The following is a 19668-nucleotide window of genomic DNA, read 5'->3' as shown; positions in this document are numbered from 1 at the left end:
TTTTAATTCCCCCCATTTTTCATTTTCATTGAACTTTACGTTAATAGTTTCTGTGACTGTTCTGGTTTCAGGATCCCAGATTCTGTACCCTTTGGTACGTAAGGCGTATCCGACCATAATTCCCTTGGTAGCCCTCATATCTAACTTTTTTAGTTTAGACTTAGGCTGACCTACATAGGCAGTACACCCAAAAATACGTAGGTGCCTCACTGAAGGTTTACGCCCAGAAAACAGCTCAAAAGGGGTCTTGTCCATATTTCCTATTACTGTCCGATTCCTCACATAATTAAAACAAAGAGGGGCTTCAGCCCAAAACTCATCCCCCAATCCAGAATCCTTGAGCATAGACCTCACACCATTCATTATGGTTAAATTGTATCTTTCTACTACCCCGTTCATTTGCAGGGTGTAGGAGTTGGTTCGCTCTATCTTTATTCCCTGATTGGTGAGATAGTTCTCAAAATCTTTGTTAACAAATTCTGTTCCATTATCGGAACGGATAGCCAAAATTTTTGAGTTCAGGAATCTTTCAGTCCTTTTTTGAAAATTTGCAAAAACATTAAATGCCTCACTTTTTGCTCTTAAAAAGAAAACATATGACTTTCTTGAGAAATCATCTATAATTATAAAAATATATTTCTTTCCCCCCAAGGACTCGGTCTGAAGGGGGTCCCATCAGGTCCATGTAGAGCAATTGAAGTGCAGAGTTAGTACGTCTTTCTGGTATAGATTTAAACGAGCACTTCCTCATTTTTCCCAATTGACAAGGGTCACAATTGGGTTTTTGCCCCTTCTTAATCTCTAGTCACTGGACTGCACCAAGTTTACTCGTTTTGGTGATACTTTCCATATTTATATGGCAAAACCTTCTATGCCATTTTTCCATATCAACACTGACCATATTGGCCCCTTCAGACGGGTCCTTGGTCTTAAAAACTTTTATATAATTAACATTTTCACAATCAATATAAAAATTTGGTTTAACATGATAAAGTTTATTTATTAAATTTGCTGTAAATAATTTAACATTTTCTTGATTAAAAACACAAATCTTTCCGGGCAACCATTTGTGCTTATAGCCCTGTCTGTCTATACAAGAACCAGAAATTAGGTTGCGTCGCAGTGTTGGAGCATAGAAAACATTATTGAGGGTGATGGTAACTAATTTTCCATCTGATTCAATTTTAAAAATCACTTTCCCAATGCCCTCTACTTGGCTCTTCACGTTTCCTACAGCTACCTCCATTTGTGTGTTTTGTACAGGCTCTAGCTCGGCAAACAACGACTTATCTCGACAAAAATGAGATGTACTGCCGCTATCCAATAGCCATGTATCCTCACATTTTGGGTAGGTAGTGTTTGCAGAAATTTCGTTTTCATTTACTGAACAAAACATTCCTGCCTGAGGGTCTTCTTTGGTTTTGAATTTAAAATTCTTATCCTGTTTTACTTTGTTATGGCTCCAACACTTCGACGCAATATGCCCTTTCTTTTTACAAATGTAACAAACTTTATTTTTAGCAAGAAATTTACTCCTACCATTTGCCATTCCGGAGTTTCCAGGTTTTGAAAACATTGCCGAATTTTCTACATTAGGCTCTTCTTCCAAATACCTAATCCTGCCTTCCTCAGCCAGTAGTTCGTCTTTTACTTTTGAGAAAGTAAATCTCTCTCCTTCCCATCTGTAGATGGCTTGAACAATACTGCTGAAATTTGGAGGTAAATGCCGTATCAATTGAAAAGTTCTGAGTTTTTCTTCCATAATATATCTGGACGATGCTTGTCCGTTCAATTTAGGTAACGTTTAAACTGATACAGAGAACATCTTATTTAAAATAATTCTTATTTTATTTACATTATGTACAAATGCCGCTTCTTGGCTAGCAAACAACTGAAGATAATATAATGGAATCATTGAGTGAATATAATGCTTTAAATTAAGGTTGTTCATACAAATTCATAGTCCTTGGACGTTATAAAGAGTAAATGAAAGGGTTACTTTCCGGTGGTTCCAGTCCGTGGTATGAAGAATACTGTTGAGGTTGACTTTTCCCGAACTAAAGTAGAAGGGCCGGTTATGCTCCAGCGACCTATGGATTATGCGCAAACCGCGGCTTGTAGGAAATACCTCGAAACAGTCCACTCGAATACTGCCTGGGCTATGAACGAACTGAAGACGACCACACACAGCGCAACTCGCGCTTTTATCCAATTCACAGCGTATGACGTTGAATCTCCTAATTTGCATTTCGGGGCGGAGACTCTCCATGCTCCCCCGCGTTGGATGACAATCCAAAATTAAATTCTTCATACGGCAAGGCCACTATTTTCGTAATTGATCGTTTGTAGACAGCCGATGAGGTTTTCACGTCGACGACTCGCACTAAACCATCATCTCCAGGGTAGACTTTAGTTATCCGGGCGAGACACCAATGCAGAGGCGGCCGGTTGTCCTCCCTCAGCAGCACCAGTTGACCCACTTTGACGTTTGAAGTCGCCTTACGCCACTTGCATCTCTCTTGCATCTCTGTTAGAAACTCTTGAGACCATCTGTTCCAGAACCTGTTACGAATACATTGCACTACTTTCCATCTACAAGAAAAAGCAGAATTAGTTTCAGCAGAATATTGTTCAGGAAAAGACAGAAGGGGTGCACCTATTAAAAAGTGCCCTGGTGTAAGAGGCTGTAAGTCCATCGGGTCAGCAGACAAAGGGGTTAAAGGTCTGCTATTTAAACATGCTTCTATTTGAATCAATAAGGTTGAAAGTTCTTCGAAATAAGGAATAGCAGAATTAGACGCCTTGATTAAATGCTTTTTCACAGTCTTAATGTTAGATTCCCATAATCCCCCAAAGTGAGGAGTAATGGGAGGGATGAAATGCCAGTTTATGTTTTCTTCTGTGGCATAGTTTTGAACATCTTCTGAAGAACAAATAATAGCTTGAGCATTTAAATAATTTCTTGCGCCCTTGAAATTTGTCGCGTTGTCACTAAAAATATCAGAAGGCTTTCCTCTTCTTCCAATGAATCTGCGAAGGCAAGCCAAAAAGGCTCCCGTGCTTAAATCCGATACAACTTCTAGATGTATTGCTTTAGTAGTAAAGCACACGAATAATGCGATATAGCTTTTCAAAGTTACTTTTGACCGCTTAAGATTCGGTTTTGTAATTACTGGACCAGCGAAATCTAATCCACATTTTGAGAAGGCTCGAGCAGGAATTACCCTTTCTTTGGGTAAGTTTCCCATTAGCTGCTTTGAATTTAAAGAATTAGCTTTTAAGCATACGATACACTTTCGAATAATATTTCGAACAGCATTCCGACCTGATATAATCCAAAAATTTTCTCGAATCAAGAATAGAGTTGTTTGAACACCAGCATGCATAGCTTTTTGATGAAAGTACTCGATTAAAAGTTTTGAAAAATGATGATTTCTTGGAAGCAAAATTTGATGTTTTTGATCTTCACGCAAATTTGAATGTTTCAGTCTGCCCCCAACTCTTAGAATTAAATTTTCATCAAGAAAAGGACTGAGTGGTAAAAGTTTGTGTGTTGAAGGTAGTGACTGGTTGTTTTTCAATTTACGTATTTCTAATTTGAATTCTTCATCTTGTACAATTTTAATCACCCGAGAAATAGCTTCCGATTTTTCTTCAGATGTTAAAAACCCAAACTTGCGCTTTTCTGCAATAGTTTTACAGTTCTTTATGAACCTCAAACACCAAGCCGTAATTCTAATTAGCTTAACATAACTTGAATAATTTTGAATGAATGGACTTGACTCTACTTTCAAACAACCGAGTACGCTCTCCGATTCTTCTTGATCCGATTCTTTAACAGGGTGAAAAAACGCGCTTGAATTAATGCTAAAATTTGGGTCAGAAAGCCAAACTGGACCTTTCCACCAAAGTTTATGTTCTTTTAACTTAGATGGCAGAATCCCTCTGCTGGCGCAATCCCCTGGGTTATCTTCACTTCTTACGTGAAACCAATTTTCAACCGGGGTTAGTTTTTGAATTTCTGATACTCGATTTGCGACAAATACTTTCCATCTACGCGATTCCGATTTTATCCAGTCTAAAACGATTTGCGAGTCTGTATAAAAGTAATCGAAATCGGTTACAATCAAAAGTCTATTCTTAATACTTTTATACAAACGACTCAATAATACTGCAGAACAAAGTTCTAATCTTGGTAAAGTAATTTTCCTTAAAGGAGCAACTCTAGTTTTCGCTACTAGAAAACCGACTTTAATTTCACCGTTTTCCAAACGGAAGCGTAAATAAATTACTGCCGAGTAAGCTTTTTGAGACGCATCACAAAATGCATGAATTTCAACGGATTTTGAAATTGAACATTTATCTTTCAAACTTCGCGGAATTTTAATTTCTTTCAAATGCATAAGTTCCGATGCGAATTTTTGCCATTTGCTCATAATCTCTTCTGGTAAATTTTCATCCCAGCCTATTTTCTCGGACCACAGTTCTTGAATTAAAAGTTTTGCTAGTAGGGTTGTTGGTGCTAGAAATCCTAGTGGATCATAAATTTTAGCAATATTGGAAAGTAATTGACGTTTATTCTTTACTTCGCTTGGTGACTTGATTTGTATTCTAAAGTAATCTGTGATAGGATCCCACTCAATACCCAGTACCTTAATAGAGTGTTCTTCCCCCAGTTCTTTAGGATAAATAGTCGCTTTTAAGTCTTCGGGCAAGAATTCTATTACCTTCGGGTCATTTGATAACCACTTACGCAAAGTAAACCCACCTTTTTTCATTAATTCATTCATTTCAAGGACGATATTTCGAGCCTCTGATGTTGAATCCGCGCCTGTAAGTAGATCATCCATATAGAAATCTGTTTTTACGATTTCTGCAGCTTTAGGGAATAAAGATTGCTCATCTGCAGCAAGTTGTTGAATAGTCTTTACTGCTAAATAAGGTGCACATGCAGTGCCGTATGTGACTGTTAAAAGCCTGTAATCTTTGATTTCACTAGTTGAATCGGTTCGCCAAATAATTCTTTGGAAGTCACAATCTTCCTTAGACACTGTTAACATTCTAAACATTTTCTCAATATCCGCGGTTAGTGCGATTGAATGAGTTCTGAAATTCATTAGAATAAAACTTAAATCTAACTGAAGTTTAGGACCCTTGTGTAGAATATCGTTTAGGGATATGTTTTCTGACGATTTTGCAGAAGCATCGAATACTACTCTAAGTTTAGTAGTTGTGCTTTGCTCTCGAATCACACCATGATGAGGCATGTAAAAAGATTTAGAATTTAGCTTTTCATTTTCGGGTACTAACTCCATGTGATTTAAAGCTATGTATTCTTGCATAAAACCCTTGTAACGTTCAGCAAGAATTTTGTCTTTTTCAAATTTCTTTTCTTGAGATAGAAACCTCGAAACGGCTTTAGTCCTGGACTCGCCCAAGTCAATTTCCCTCTTAAAAGGTAACTTTACTGTATATTTTCCACTAATAGCCCGTTTAGTTGTGTTTTCGTCGAATTGTTCGCATGTAATTTCCTCGCTGTTTAAATTGTCCTTGTCTTTGTTTGGAATTGAATCCAACTCCCAGAACTTTTGGAGGGTTAAATCCAATTCTTGATTTACATCATGAAGAAATGTGTAACTTTTAGATTTTGGAGAATATGATGAAATCTTTCCCATCAGCAACCAACCCAATTTAGAATCTAATGCACCCGGAGCATTATGTTTATTTTTTATTTGTTCACCTTCTATCAGGTCTAGAAAAACATCAGCACCGATTATTATGTCCACTAGTCTGGAAATGTGGAACTGCGGATCTGCTAGTTTTAAACTTTTAAGATGAGGCCAATTTACATTGGTCATATTGCAGTTGGGTAAATCAATAGTTAGGTTTTTAACAACCAATGCATCCATAAAGAATTTATTTGAATTGAAATAGGGTGTGAATTCTAATTTTACCATTTTACTCGATTGACTTGTGATTGAGTTTCCTATTCCCTTTATGGTGCAATTACAAGTAGCTGAATTAAGACCCAACTGCTGAAAACAATCTTCCGATATTAGAGAATTTTGAGACCCACAGTCGATAAGAGCTCTACAGTCCTGATAACCACCCATAACATCTTTTACTTTAATCATGGCTGTGGTTAATAGTGTTTTCTCAGAGTTATTGGTACCCGAAAGAGATACCGCATTAGAATCATGTTGCACAGTTTGTGATAAATCAGAATTGGAATTTTCCTTCTTCGAGTTTAATTCCGTTTCATGAGTACTAGATTTATTCGACTGACAATGCAGTAAAGTATGATGCTTTCTTGAACATACCCTGCAATGCATTGTTACTTTACAATTGTAAACATCATGATTTTCTCTTAAACAATTAAAACACAGTTTGCGTTTTTTAACGAATTCTAGTCTATCCCGGAAGTTCAATCCCGAAAACTTTGGACATCTAAATATCGTATGATTAGAATTGCAGTATGTGCAATTAATGGCTTTTGCAAATGCAGCTTTATTAGATGTTGTGTTAGTATAAGTAAGCGTTTGAGCTTTAGATTTTTCTTCCTTCGCGTAATCTTTTGATGAATCTTTTGATGAGTGTAAACTTCTAGCATTTAATTCTAAGAATTGCATGAATTTCTGATAAGAAGGAAACTCGTCACTTTCTAAAGTTAACTCCCACTGTCTTCTTATGTTTTCGTCTAGGCGTTTCTGAAGGAAATGTATTAGTATAATTTCCGATAGTTTGTTCAGTTTCAAACCTAACGTGTTCAAATTGCGCACCGATTCATTGCAACAGTCAATCATTTCATGCAGAAATTTTGAAGACATTTTACCCGACTTAATATTGAATATCTTTGTGCATAAGGAATATGCGAGTTCTCGCTTATTATCATAGCGGTTTGAAAGTGTTTCCCATGCTTGAGCGTAATTTGCTTCAACAACAGGAAAACCTTTAATTAATCTGTGTGCGTTTCCCGATACAGCAGCATTTAAATATTGCAATTTTTGACAATTGGTTAATGCTTTGTTTGAACCTATAGCTGAGGTAAAAACTTGCTTAAAACTTATCCAGTTTTGAATATCCCCGTCAAATGTGGGCAAATTGAATTTCGGCAGTTTTAGATTAGGTTTGGGCTCTACCGTTTGACTAACGGTTCGACTAGCACTTTCTTCCGTTGGTTTAAGATCTGAAAGTATTCTTTGAATTTGACTTTTAATGCTATGAATTGATTTCTTAGCTTTACTAAAATTCTCGTAATCATCGGTCTCTTCATCGCTTTCATTTACCATTACTTCTAATATTACGTTATTTAAAATATCTTCCGTGTCTTCTAATTCCGACAATAAATTTTCGTATAGCAAGATATCTGTATTTGGTTTAGCAATAAAGTCATTTAGCATTGATTCGAATCTACCCACTTCTTTTAAATGTAACCTAAACTTAGCTTGAGCTACTTGCAGTTTTTTGGCCATATTAACAGATTAAAGCAGTTTTAATACTTGAATTTTCAAAAAATCAGTTTGCTACTAACCAAGAAGGGTACTCCGGCTCGACGGACCATCTGATGGACGATGCTTGTCCGTTCAATTTAGGTAACGTTTAAACTGATACAGAGAACATCTTATTTAAAATAATTCTTATTTTATTTACATTATGTACAAATGCCGCTTCTTGGCTAGCAAACAACTGAAGATAATATAATGGAATCATTGAGTGAATATAATGCTTTAAATTAAGGTTGTTCATACAAATTCATAGTCCTTGGACGTTATAAAGAGTAAATGAAAGGGTTACTTTCCGGTGGTTCCAGTCCGTGGTATGAAGAATACTGTTGAGGTTGACTTTTCCCGAACTAAAGTAGAAGGGCCGGTTATGCTCCAGCGACCTATGGATTATGCGCAAACCGCGGCTTGTAGGAAATACCTCGAAACAGTCCACTCGAATACTGCCTGGGCTATGAACGAACTGAAGACGACCACACACAGCGCAACTCGCGCTTTTATCCAATTCACAGCGTATGACGTTGAATCTCCTAATTTGCATTTCGGGGCGGAGACTCTCCAATATCCATTTTCGACTAATTGGTTAAAAATTCCCCCCAACCTTGCAGCGAATGATCCCACCGTTTCACCTTCTTGCATTTTTCAAGAGAAGTAGGATTCCCATAGTGCGGCTACTCTGGCCAAAGATGGGGGTTCAAAATTTGCCTTAAGGGCTTTCCAAGCTTCACTAGGATCTTCCAAATTATCAATTAACCTTTTTATGTCCTTTTCTAAGTTTAAATAGATGATGGCTAAAGCTTGGCCACATCTTTTTCTGTCGGCACTAGTTAATTCCCCTTCTGGTTTCTTTTGGGTAATCTCCCATAAATCCCTTTCTATGAGCACCATTTTTATATCTTTGGACCAGGTAGCCCAATTATGGGAGCCCAACTTCTCAACATTTCTATAATCTTTCTCCATAATAAAAAATGATTCAATTTTCTCCGGGCAGGTCAACCACACGACTCTGCTACCACTTGTTGGATATAATTTGAGGTTAATAGCCTACAGCTAAGCTGAAAATTAGGCAACTCATTTCCAATTGAAAATTTGAGGGAGTGGTCTGCCCGAAGAAAATAAAACATGAATCATTCTTTACACTGAAAAACATTTATTTAACATATATTAAGAAAATGATTACAATACAATGATTTGGTTCTCCGAAGAAAAAAATAAAAAAGAGATCTTACAATGAGTCCATGCAGGTATCAAAAGTCCTGTTGTTGTTCCATAGTGACACCTCACAGGTAGATGGACGGCATAGCAATTTCCACCAGAATTGCAGGCTGGTCAGTTCATACCTTGTGAGCAAAGTTCACCACATCAGGAAAAAAATATCGAAGATGGACACGATCCTCTTTCCTCGGAGACCAAACGACCCACATCAGGGAAAAATATCGAAGATGGACACGATCCTTCTCCTCGGAGACCAAACGTCCCACATAGATTCAATTATAACTTTTCACTTTTATAGACATCATAGCAGCACGCGCTTTCCAAACTGAAGACATCAGCAGTGAATCATTCGGAAAAGATCAGACCTCACCTGAGAGGCCAGTAGGTAAAAAACTTATGATGACATGGACAAACACATTTACAAACACCAACAACACAAGACGAGGAGACGAGTAAAAGAAAAGTAGCAGTGCAGTAGCCATCGAGCTACGGCCGGTCAGAGTATTTATAGCCAGATCCGATCTTGCACGTAACAATGTGACGTTACATTATTTGCATATTGCAAGAACAACACAACTCGGAGAAAACACAGCTTGCAGGTTGCACAATTCTTATTTAATTTGACATTCAGCACTTAACACCTCAACATGGTTTCCTCATGTGATCGACATGTGCTCTGTCGGAAGTTTACCGACGTCTGCCGAATGACGGCAACCAATCATAGCGTGCCACATATTTTTCCGAACACTTCCGATTCAAACTCGGACATTTGAGTGTCGGTAGCAGGTGAATGGGATTTCCTGCGCAAGGTTTTTCCCCGGAATGGCAAAAGGTAAGTCACAAAATGTTTTTTTTTTAAACAATATTGGTGAAATCCTTCAAGAAACAAAAATAAAGGCATTTAGCCCAACAATAATCCGCCCCGCGGATAAACCGCTCGCGGATAATCGGGAGTCTACTGTAGCTTCATTTCTTGCACTAATGATTAAAACTGATAAACTGTTTTACTTTTGATAGAAATGGTATAGCTTGACCACGAAAAAAGTGTGGATGACCTTGAAGCAAAAACATCATTTGTATTAGGTTGTTTGTATTATTTTGGAATAGATAGGAATAGCGAGACCATTCCTCTTACTGAGACCATGCCTGTTTCTATTCGGTGCTTTCTGGGGGATTCTAACTATTGCAAATGATGTTTCACTTCAAGGTCATCCGCCTTCTTTTTGTGATTAAGCTTTAACTTATATGTTTCATTATTATTATTATTATTATTATTTATTTTTCAGCTATTAAAATGTAAACGTTTCTTGTGGGAAGAATTATAATTACAGTATTTTCTGCTAAAAATTATATGCTTTTCTAATTTATTGTATAAAAAATATTACATAATTTTTTTATTTGCTCTTATTCAAAAATTGTACTGAGAGAATTTTTTGTTGCAAATCAGATATATATATATATATATATATATATATATATAAAGCTTTAATTTCAAACATATTCATTTTTAAAAATCAACTTTAATTGTGAGATGAAACTTACTGACATATAGCACCCAAAAGCTTGAAAAGGTGAATTTTATATCATTTTTATGCTAACTAAGTAGTTTTCATTGTGCATGAAAGATTAGGGCTGTGGTGGCCTGATTGGTAAGGTGTCAAATTCGTAACTGGGGGGTGGGGCAGGTGTTGATGCCAGCTGATTGAAGATCATCAGCATTTGTTAATGGTAACTGGGGTACGTTAAATATGTTTGTGGTCAAAAAGTTCTCAAAGTTCCATTTCAAATTAATACCTATGGAAGTGCAGGATCAGGGGTTGTTCAGCACCTTGTCTGGATCAAATAAAAACCAAACTGTCTTCAGGACCCCATCCAACCGGTTAAACCACATAGGGTTGTAGGTACAGGTGACCCTGGATTTATATGAAAAGCTATATTTTGTGTTCATTTTTTTTTTTTTTTTTTTTAAATCCTGATTGAAGAGGTAGTTATTTGAAATAATCTGGAACCTTAGCCAGTTGCACGAGAGATATAACTAATGGTAAAATTAGTGTTGATTTACAGAAAAGCTACCGTGTTTAGGTCAGGATAAAGTTTATACTTACTAATGATTGTGCAGCTGTAGACAATCTGCCAGTATGACCCCTCTTGCACTGTTAGGATTGGATTGAGATAAACACAAATGATTGTGCTGTTTGAAAAGACTGATTTATAATACTTTCCTTTTCCTAAATTGTGATTTTCCTAGAAGCATGTGACACTGCATGCTGTTAACATCCAGAGTTTGGCTAGACAATCCCTTGTGTAAAGGTGGCTAGTTATTTATGATTAATCGTTTTGATATAACATTTAAAGCAATACTTGAACTGATGTATTCTTTAAATTCTAATGATGCTTCAAGCTTAGAAAAATTTTATTGAGCACATTGAAAGAGTCATACACAGCACACAATAATTGTCTTGGTGATAGTAGTTTCTTCTGCAGTTATTATTACAATAGTATTTATGTCTAAAATAAAGTTTTCCATTGTTATAGATTAAAACCTAACAGTGAACATCAAATTCAACTGCAGTATCGTCGCACAGTTCGTTCAAGCACAGATCCATTTAAAAGGTTTGTTGTGTTTTAATTTATTGTTAAAATTAAGTTTAAATGCTTATTAAATTCATTGCATTAATTATTAAAAAGTTAAGCAAAATAAGAATTTTTTGTCCATAATGAAAAATAAGAAAGGTCTGGTGGAGTAAAGTGGTCATAAAATCTAGGGGATAATAAAGAGGAACAATTTCTTTTAAAAACTTCTAAAATATTGTTGTTTGTCATCAAATCAATAAAGAATGCATTGCATTGAATGTTTCTAACATTCAATGACGAAGGGGGGGGGGGACTAATTAAAATAGTCTTATGATATTACCCTTTTCATAAGTATTTATGACCTGGGGTAGGATAAAGTGATCATAACTTTACAAAAAAAAAAGAAGTAAAACTATCATAAATAGCCATAATTTTTTTAAATATTCAGCACAGCTAATTCTTTCAAATGAGTTACAGATTGTTGACATAGGCCATTGGTTGTGGAGTTTAAAAAAGAAAAAACAATTCTAAGGTAATCAGTGGAAAGCTGGAAATTGCTTTAATCTATTATGTATGAGTCTGGAATGAACATGCAATGCTCCCTTCTGCTAAGTGAGCTTTAACCCCTACTTACAGATTTGTGACAAAAAACCACGTTTTTCAAAGATAATATCTCAAAATAATTCTTACAAGGCCCTTACTAGGGAGATTCAGATTACTTATAAACTTAAAATTCTGAACAAAGTAATCTACAGTTAATATCTTTGTCAAAGATTAAGTTAACAACTTTGTTTTCTAAGTTTGACTTAAATCGCTAATTAAGCTCTTCAAGCTCACTCCCACCAGCCCTCCCTTTCATTACCGAAACACCTTCCTTTCCTCTGCTGCATCCTTTTCTTCCAGCATGAATATAATTTCATTCTTAAATTTCACCAATCGCTAACATTTTCTGGAGGTGATTTTAAAAATTTTAAATTCTTACTTTCTTTTCATTCATTTCTTATGTGAAAATATTATTCAATATACAGTAGAGGCTCAAAAATCCAAGGTAATTGAGGCTCACTCCACATCCGATAATTGAAAACTGTTTATCCAGAAAAGTATTTCCGAGTAAACTTTTTAAACCGTTGTACTAAACGTACAACATCTTTCAGGGCGAATATCAACAACAGGACGAGCATCTTTCACTTCCTTGTTCAAAGAAAAAGAAAAATTGTCTTCACAAAAAATTTATCACTCAAATTTTTACATAAATTTCCCTTTTAATTGCTTCTAAACAAATTTGGATTTTTTTTTCTTTCTGTGTAAATTTGCTGGCAACCAAAGAATGCATTTTAGCCCAAATTTGTTTGTAGAAGTTTTGTCATAAAGTCTCCCTGTATGTACTTTGGGGTGGTCCTCATGTGATAGTTTTAAAAAATTTGAATTTTCTATTGGATATCCCGTGGTTTTGATCTACTCTGCAAAAAATAGTTGCTGTATTTTTTTTTTAGATTTTTAATGCAAAATTTAAAGGTTGCTACTATAGCTGGAACCTATTGAATTTCTTGAAAAAATTAGAATATATCTAACGTTAGTAAAATTCTATTTATTGAACATATCATAGACTTTAAATTTGATCAAATCCATAAAGCCAGAAAATGCATCAAATTAACAGAATTGCAAAAACAAATTAGAGAGAATATAGACCTTTTAGGACGATAAAATAAGAGTACAGATATTTACTTCATTCCCTCACTAGTGAAACTAATATTTCTTTTGTTGAAAGCTTATTATACTCTTCTATCACTGCCAATCCATGCTTTGCTATTTTTCTTACAAATCTTAATCAGGGATACCCATTGAATTTTGATAATGTCCATAATACCCATCTGTAAAAACTTATTTCAGGGGAGTGGGATTCCAATGTTGAACACGTACTTCGCCGAAAATTACCTAAGGTGTTAGAGATTTCAATCTTTTTGCATCCAATGAATGTTTGAAATATTTTTTAAGTTAGAGGCAATATTTTTAGTACATGCTACCTTGTTGTCAACTTATTTTATTTTTAAGTTAAATAATTTATTTTAATCTAAATTTGAACTTTTTTCAAATTACTTGTAGTTACACTTTTTAAAGTAGTTGTTTAATTTTTCATTTGTTTTTAATGATAAACTTTAATGCCGATTATTTTTTCTTTTTGTATATTAACTTGATTTTAATGTCTGCTAGCTGAAGTTCATACTAAAGTAAAATATTTTTCAAAACTGAATGGTTTAGGAGTGGTACTTTTATACACATAACTTTGAACAAGAAGGTTTGAAATAGGAACTTCTATGTAATATTAATGCATAATTTTGTTGCAGTTGCGCATCCTAAATTCTTACAGACCAATTATGTCAATAATATCTCTATGAATCAAAACCTGTCAGTTTTAGTTATTTATCAAATGGCATTGATATTTTAAAAATTAAAAAGTATGCTCCAGATAAATTTCATGACACATGATGATGAAATACAAAGCCATACATGTACCTTACGTTGCTGTAAAGAGACAGTATAAATTCCAATATTATGTATGTATTCATATGTACACACACTAAAATATATTAAAGCTGTCCTGATGTTTTTTTATAATATTGTGGGTTTTTTTTTTTTTTTTTTTTTTTTTTTTTTAAGCCACTACAAAGTCTGCCTCAATGATTATGCTAATAGTTGAATTTTGTTTTCTGAATCCAATTTGAAGAGTTAATAATACTCATTTACACAAAAATTTTGAAATCACTTATTTTCTTTCTGATTTCCCACCATCACCTCCAAGGCGAAGTTTAAGATTTTCTGCAGCATAGAGCCAAAGTACACACTTAGTGGACTGATTGACGCCACTTTTAAAACATTCTGAATACAGAAATTTTCCTGTTTATTCATATTCCTGCCCTGTCCTTGTCCGCATTAAGTAAAAATAATATCTCATGATGTTTTACTTCAATTTTTGTTATAAAATCAGTTTTAAATTGAACTGAGTTGCCAAATGAGTGGGCACCATGTAAAAGACTATACAACAAATAAGTCAGTGTTCTTTTGTTACCTTGCAAATTCAATTCAATTTTATAATTTAAAATTACTCAAAGTATTGTATGAAAAAACCTATATCCTTTGCTTAGCTTTGCTTGTCTTACTTATTATTATTTTTAATGATATTTTCTTAGGGCTGTGTTTTGTCTTCTTGGATGTGTCATGAGCGATACAATTCCTGAAGTTATTGACAAAACAGATGATTATTTATGGATGAAACTTTGTCAGTTAAGACCGGAAGAAGATGAAACTGGGAATCTCAATGACAAACTTACATTTTCAAAATTACAATTGCAGTTACTTGAAGAATTTGGTATGTTTAAAGATTCAAACCATGATTTTTTTTAATTTTTTTTTCTCTTTGTGCAAAATTTTCATTCATGAAAAATTCAGGAATTTTAAAGCACATTCCACAATTTTACTTCAAAACATAAGCTTGCTGAGTATATGATAAATGACATCTACAATATTCTTTATTGATAATTCAGGCAACTTACAAGACATTCAGGCAAAAAAAAGGTTAACATTTTAGTTATGAATATAGTAACCAGTAAGTTACAGTGTTAATGTTCAGAAAGTAAAATTTTCATTTAAAGTTGAAATTCTACAGGAAGTTAAGTTTCAGTTACCATACTTTTCAGCACATTTTCTGCTGTGGCCTACTGTTCACCAATGGTCATTAGCTTTCTTACCATACAAAAAAAGAATGAAACTATCACTTTTTATTGCTTCTGAGTAAATTTTGTGGAAAACTGCATCTAACCCAGGTTGCATAAATTGAGCCATTGCTTCCTTTAACAGAATGATCCTACTTGCATATCGCAGTCAAAATACGTCTATTTATCTAATTGTCACTGCATTATTATGGCACAAATACTATTTAAAAGTTTTGGAATTCTACTTTTAGAAATTATTTTTTTTTTTTTTGCATCTGGCAACTACTATGATGACTTTTTCATGTAACAAGCTACTGAAGTTACTATTTTAGTAGCAGAACTGAGTTGCAACTTGCAGCTCTGTCGTATGAATTTATACTTGCCATAGCAAATTAAAAACTTAAGTAAACTAAATAAAAACTTATTAACACTGAATTCTATTAATTAATAACTAGAATATCTAAATTTAAGAAAAATTTTAAAGTGTAAAAATTTAATCAGAAATGATAAAAAAAAATGTGAGCAATAAGTTTGATGCTAATGCAAACATGGATGACTTAATGAAAAAAAAATATATTAAAGTTAACCCAATTACCAGTAATATTACACACCCAACTGTCAACTAACAAAGTTTTTGAAACTTTTAAATGCTAAAATTCATTTACTTGTTAGAAAACAGGAGTTATACTCAGTTCAATATCTAATCTCACAAGTGTACTCAGTTTGACAAATGCCAACATTCTGGAAAGTGATCAGAAAAGTATTTCAGAAACAATAGTGATGCATTGTCATAGGAAAATTCATCATTATCCCAATTTGTAGCTGATAAGTTAAACTTTTCCGTCCTCAGTCTTCTGAATATACAAGCCATTTTTCTATTGTGCTATGGCCGTAGAATGGTAACAACATCTGAAGAGATCAAAGATGTTTGTGATACGAAAATTCCGCAAATTTTGAGCTTCCATTTCTGAAAATTTTGAGCTGACAACGCATTTTAAAACTGAACAATTATTTTTAAAAAAAGGAAAAAAACTTTTTAAATAGTTATTTTTAATGATTTTTGTATGCATATTTGAAGAGTTTCTACGGAGGGGAGGGAAATGTAATTGAACTTCTCCTCATAGTTTCCGAAAATTTCACACTGTCTTCAGAAAATTGTACTTGAGTCCACTTGCATCCCTGGGAGAGGACATGTTTGCCAGGGTTGGTACTGGTCATGGAAATCCTGGAAAGTCATGGAAAATGAATATTTTCGTTAAAAGTCATGGGAAAATGTCCTGGACAAAGAGAAAGTAACAGTAGCTTAAAGAGCATTAGAAATCTTGAATCTTGAATGGTTTAACAGCATTGCATATAAAAGCTGTTAAAACTTGAAAATTGAATGATCCCAAAAACAAATCTGAATTTTGCCTCTGGTTTGCATATTGGAGTGAAACCTGTGTAAGTTGACCACTTGGGGTTCACTACTTTAGTGGTCAACTTACAGAGGTTGATTTATATGATATAGGACTAATTCTGTACCTGAAAAAAGCAGTCAGCTTTACAGGTTTTTCTGTATTTCATCTTGAATAAAGTTTTCTATTCTTTTATTACATAACTGCTCAGTAAAAATCTCCTGGCATTATTAAAACAAAAGTCAGCCTCCCCCCCCCCTTCCCCTAAAAAAGAAAAAGAAAGCTTTATGGTTTTTAACCCTAAATTTTGGTGTTTTGTTCAACTCAAAATTTAAAATGTTATGCTTAATTTATTTTTTCTATTATGTGTTCATGTTTCCTATTAGTGTGATTTTTTTTTTAATTCAAAGATAGGTAATATATTTTTTTCTTTTTAGGTGAAAATTATTTCAATGCATACCAACAGCCTTTTCTGTACTTCCAAGTTTTATTTCTAACGACACAATTTGAAGCTGCAATTGAATTTCTCTTCAGAATTGAGTCTCTCAGATGTCATGCTGTTCATGTTGCAATTGTCCTCTATGAATTGAACTTACTAGCTTTGCCTTCAAGTTACCATGCTCCAATACGTAAGATGTTTGTTGTTAGTTTTACATTTTCTGATTTGTTCAATCATGTTAGTTTACAGCCAATCACAACTTGCCAAGCTAACAATTAATTGTATTCTTTTTGTTTCTGCAGTTAACCTCAGGTGAACAGCCTCAAAGGTTGACAATCATAAACAAAATTTCTGACATGTATAACCCAAGGCTATAGTGCCTAGAAAGAGTAGTGTGCCGATCGGCGGGGAAAAAGTGAGGTCAGATCTGAGGAAAAACCAGGTGGCGCTGCACTCGAGTAGTATGTTATGCTCCTCAATCAGACTCGTTTTAAATCGGCGATTGCATGCTGATTTTGCAGTTTAAAAACCCCGTTTTTCGGATTAAACTTATTTCGGCGCAAAAGACAAATTCTGTAATAAGTGCTTATTGTTACATGGGTGTTCATTTATTTTTTGAAGCATATAAAATTACCTTATTACCTTATTATAAAACTACCTTACTTCAATGAAAATAGTAGACTATAAGGGCCCATTCATTAAATACGTAAAGGTCCCAAGGGGGAGGGGTGTTGGAAAAGCCTCTACGTACCCTTACTTGGGGGGAGGATCAAACTCATTCTTACATAATATTTACCAAGTCGATATTTCACATTAGACATTGCGCGGTCAAGTGATTTGGCAGAGATTATGTTCCATTTGCGTCTGGAAGGTAAGAAACGTGTTAGGATAAGATGTTTTTTTATTTGTTTTACAAAGAATTTATAGTGTAAAATATAATAAAGGATTCGCATTGCGTACGGCATGTTTTATTTGTAATTAATATTACATCAAAAAAAAAAGTCGAAAAAACATTCAGTTTAGATTCTTTTCAGTAACTATTTTTTTACGCAAAAGGTTTAATTTAATAATGTGAATTTAATAACGATACCAGTGATGTAACGATTCAAGATTTGTTATTTTATCATTTTGAAAAACGAAATAGAATCTTACATAAGAATGGGGGGGGGGGTGAAAATTCTTACGTATCCTTACATGGGGGAGGGAGGGTCAAAAATTGCCAAAATCATCCTTACGTAATTAATGAATGGCCCCTAAGTATTCAATAACAGCGCGTCTCTTATTTTTCTACTAATAATAAAGCCGAGTCTCTCTGTCTGGATTTCTGTCCGGAATTCTGTCTGGATCCCTGTGACGCGCACAGCGCCTATACCGTTCGGCCGATTTTCATGAAATTTAGTACAAAGTTAGTTTGTAGCATGGGGGTGTGCACCTCGAAGCGAATTTTCGAAAATTCGATTTTGTTCTTTTTTTATTTTTAAATTTTAAAAACAGTTTCCGAAGCAGAATTATCATAAGATGGACGAGTAAATTACGAAATTATCCTGACGTGGAATCGTAACATGGGAAGAGCGAATGAACATAGCCAATTGGCGAGAAATTCATCATCCATTATTTGTAAATATACAGGCTAATCAAATGACCTTTTAATTTTCTCCTTCGGACAAAGTCGTGCGGGTACCGCCAGTTACAAAATAAAACTGCTTCTAAATTCTTGAAGCTAATTAAAATTATCAGTGCTTCTCAGTCTGAGTCGAAGAACAGGATAATCTACTTTTACACCTTTGACCAAAATAGTAGCATTGATTTGTAAATTTTCTTCTACTTCAATAATGATCTTTTTATCGTTAATATTGTTTTCCACATAATTTTTATTATATACAAAAACTACAATATTTGGAGATTTTTTAAATTTCATACAAACCCAATATTCGTTAGGCAAATTAATATGAACAATTTCATCTATAATAGATTTATACGTGGTTATTTCAGTTTCATCTGCGGAAAGATAAAGTTTTATTTTTTTCAAACAGGGAACATTTTTCTTAACTGCATAATTCCTGATGGACCTTTGCTTTATTATTTTTTTAGTAAAGTATGTTGGCAGATTTGGAAAAATTGTCGTAATTGCCTCGTCTTTTAAGAAAAGTTTTCCCCGGGGAATCAAAACTTCCTCACCATTTATAATATGCTCATTATGCGTTTCAATAAAATGTTTTTCGAAATGCAGAGCACAAATTGAGCAATATTTATCAAAAACTTTATCTAACTGGGAATTAACGAGTTCCACTTCTCGGTACGAAACAAGATGAAGCTTTACTTCTTCTAATATTAAACTTTGATGCCTCCATTAAAAGCCTTAAACGCTGTTTCATGAAATATTCACGAAATAAAGGTAAAAAAGAGAAACGCGGAACTAAATTGTAACAAAATCCCGCTTCTACTAATGTAAACACCGCGAAATTGAACGTACACCTCGACCGCACTGCCCTCTAGCGGTTTTCATACATTTTGTCTTCAAGAATCGAAGGGGAAAAAGCGCCGATCGGCAAACTATTCTTTCTAGGCACTATACCAAGGCTATGACAGACTTGATGTTATGAATGAGGTTGAATTTTGTGATAGCAAATTAAATTACAGAGAGGAGGGTGAACTCCTGAAAAACTGAAAGCGCTAAATTCTGGATTCCTGAATTTTCATGGATAGTTGAGATGGTGAAAATTCAAACTCATTTTGAAATAATTAGCATAATGAGTCTTAAAATGAACAGAAGAATTTTTATGTTAGTGTTCCAGGATCGAAGCTATAATTTATTAAAGTCACAATCACTAAAA

General features: G+C 34.3%; 1 protein-coding gene across 1 annotated transcript in view; it reads left to right on the top strand.

Moving 5' to 3' along the window:
• Positions 1-19668, top strand: part of LOC129216195 (nuclear pore complex protein Nup93-like) — a 100643-nt gene that overhangs the window by 54080 nt on the left and 26895 nt on the right. The window contains exons 12-14 of the mRNA XM_054850378.1: positions 11253-11330; positions 14480-14658; positions 16833-17024. Of these exons, the coding sequence (XP_054706353.1) occupies positions 11253-11330; positions 14480-14658; positions 16833-17024 (449 nt within the window). The remainder of the gene's footprint in view (positions 1-11252; positions 11331-14479; positions 14659-16832; positions 17025-19668) is intronic.

The sequence above is a fragment of the Uloborus diversus genome, chromosome 2 (assembly GCF_026930045.1).
Source record: "Uloborus diversus isolate 005 chromosome 2, Udiv.v.3.1, whole genome shotgun sequence".
Taxonomy (NCBI): Eukaryota; Metazoa; Arthropoda; class Arachnida; order Araneae; family Uloboridae; genus Uloborus; species Uloborus diversus.
This window is presented reverse-complemented; position numbering and strand designations above follow the sequence as displayed.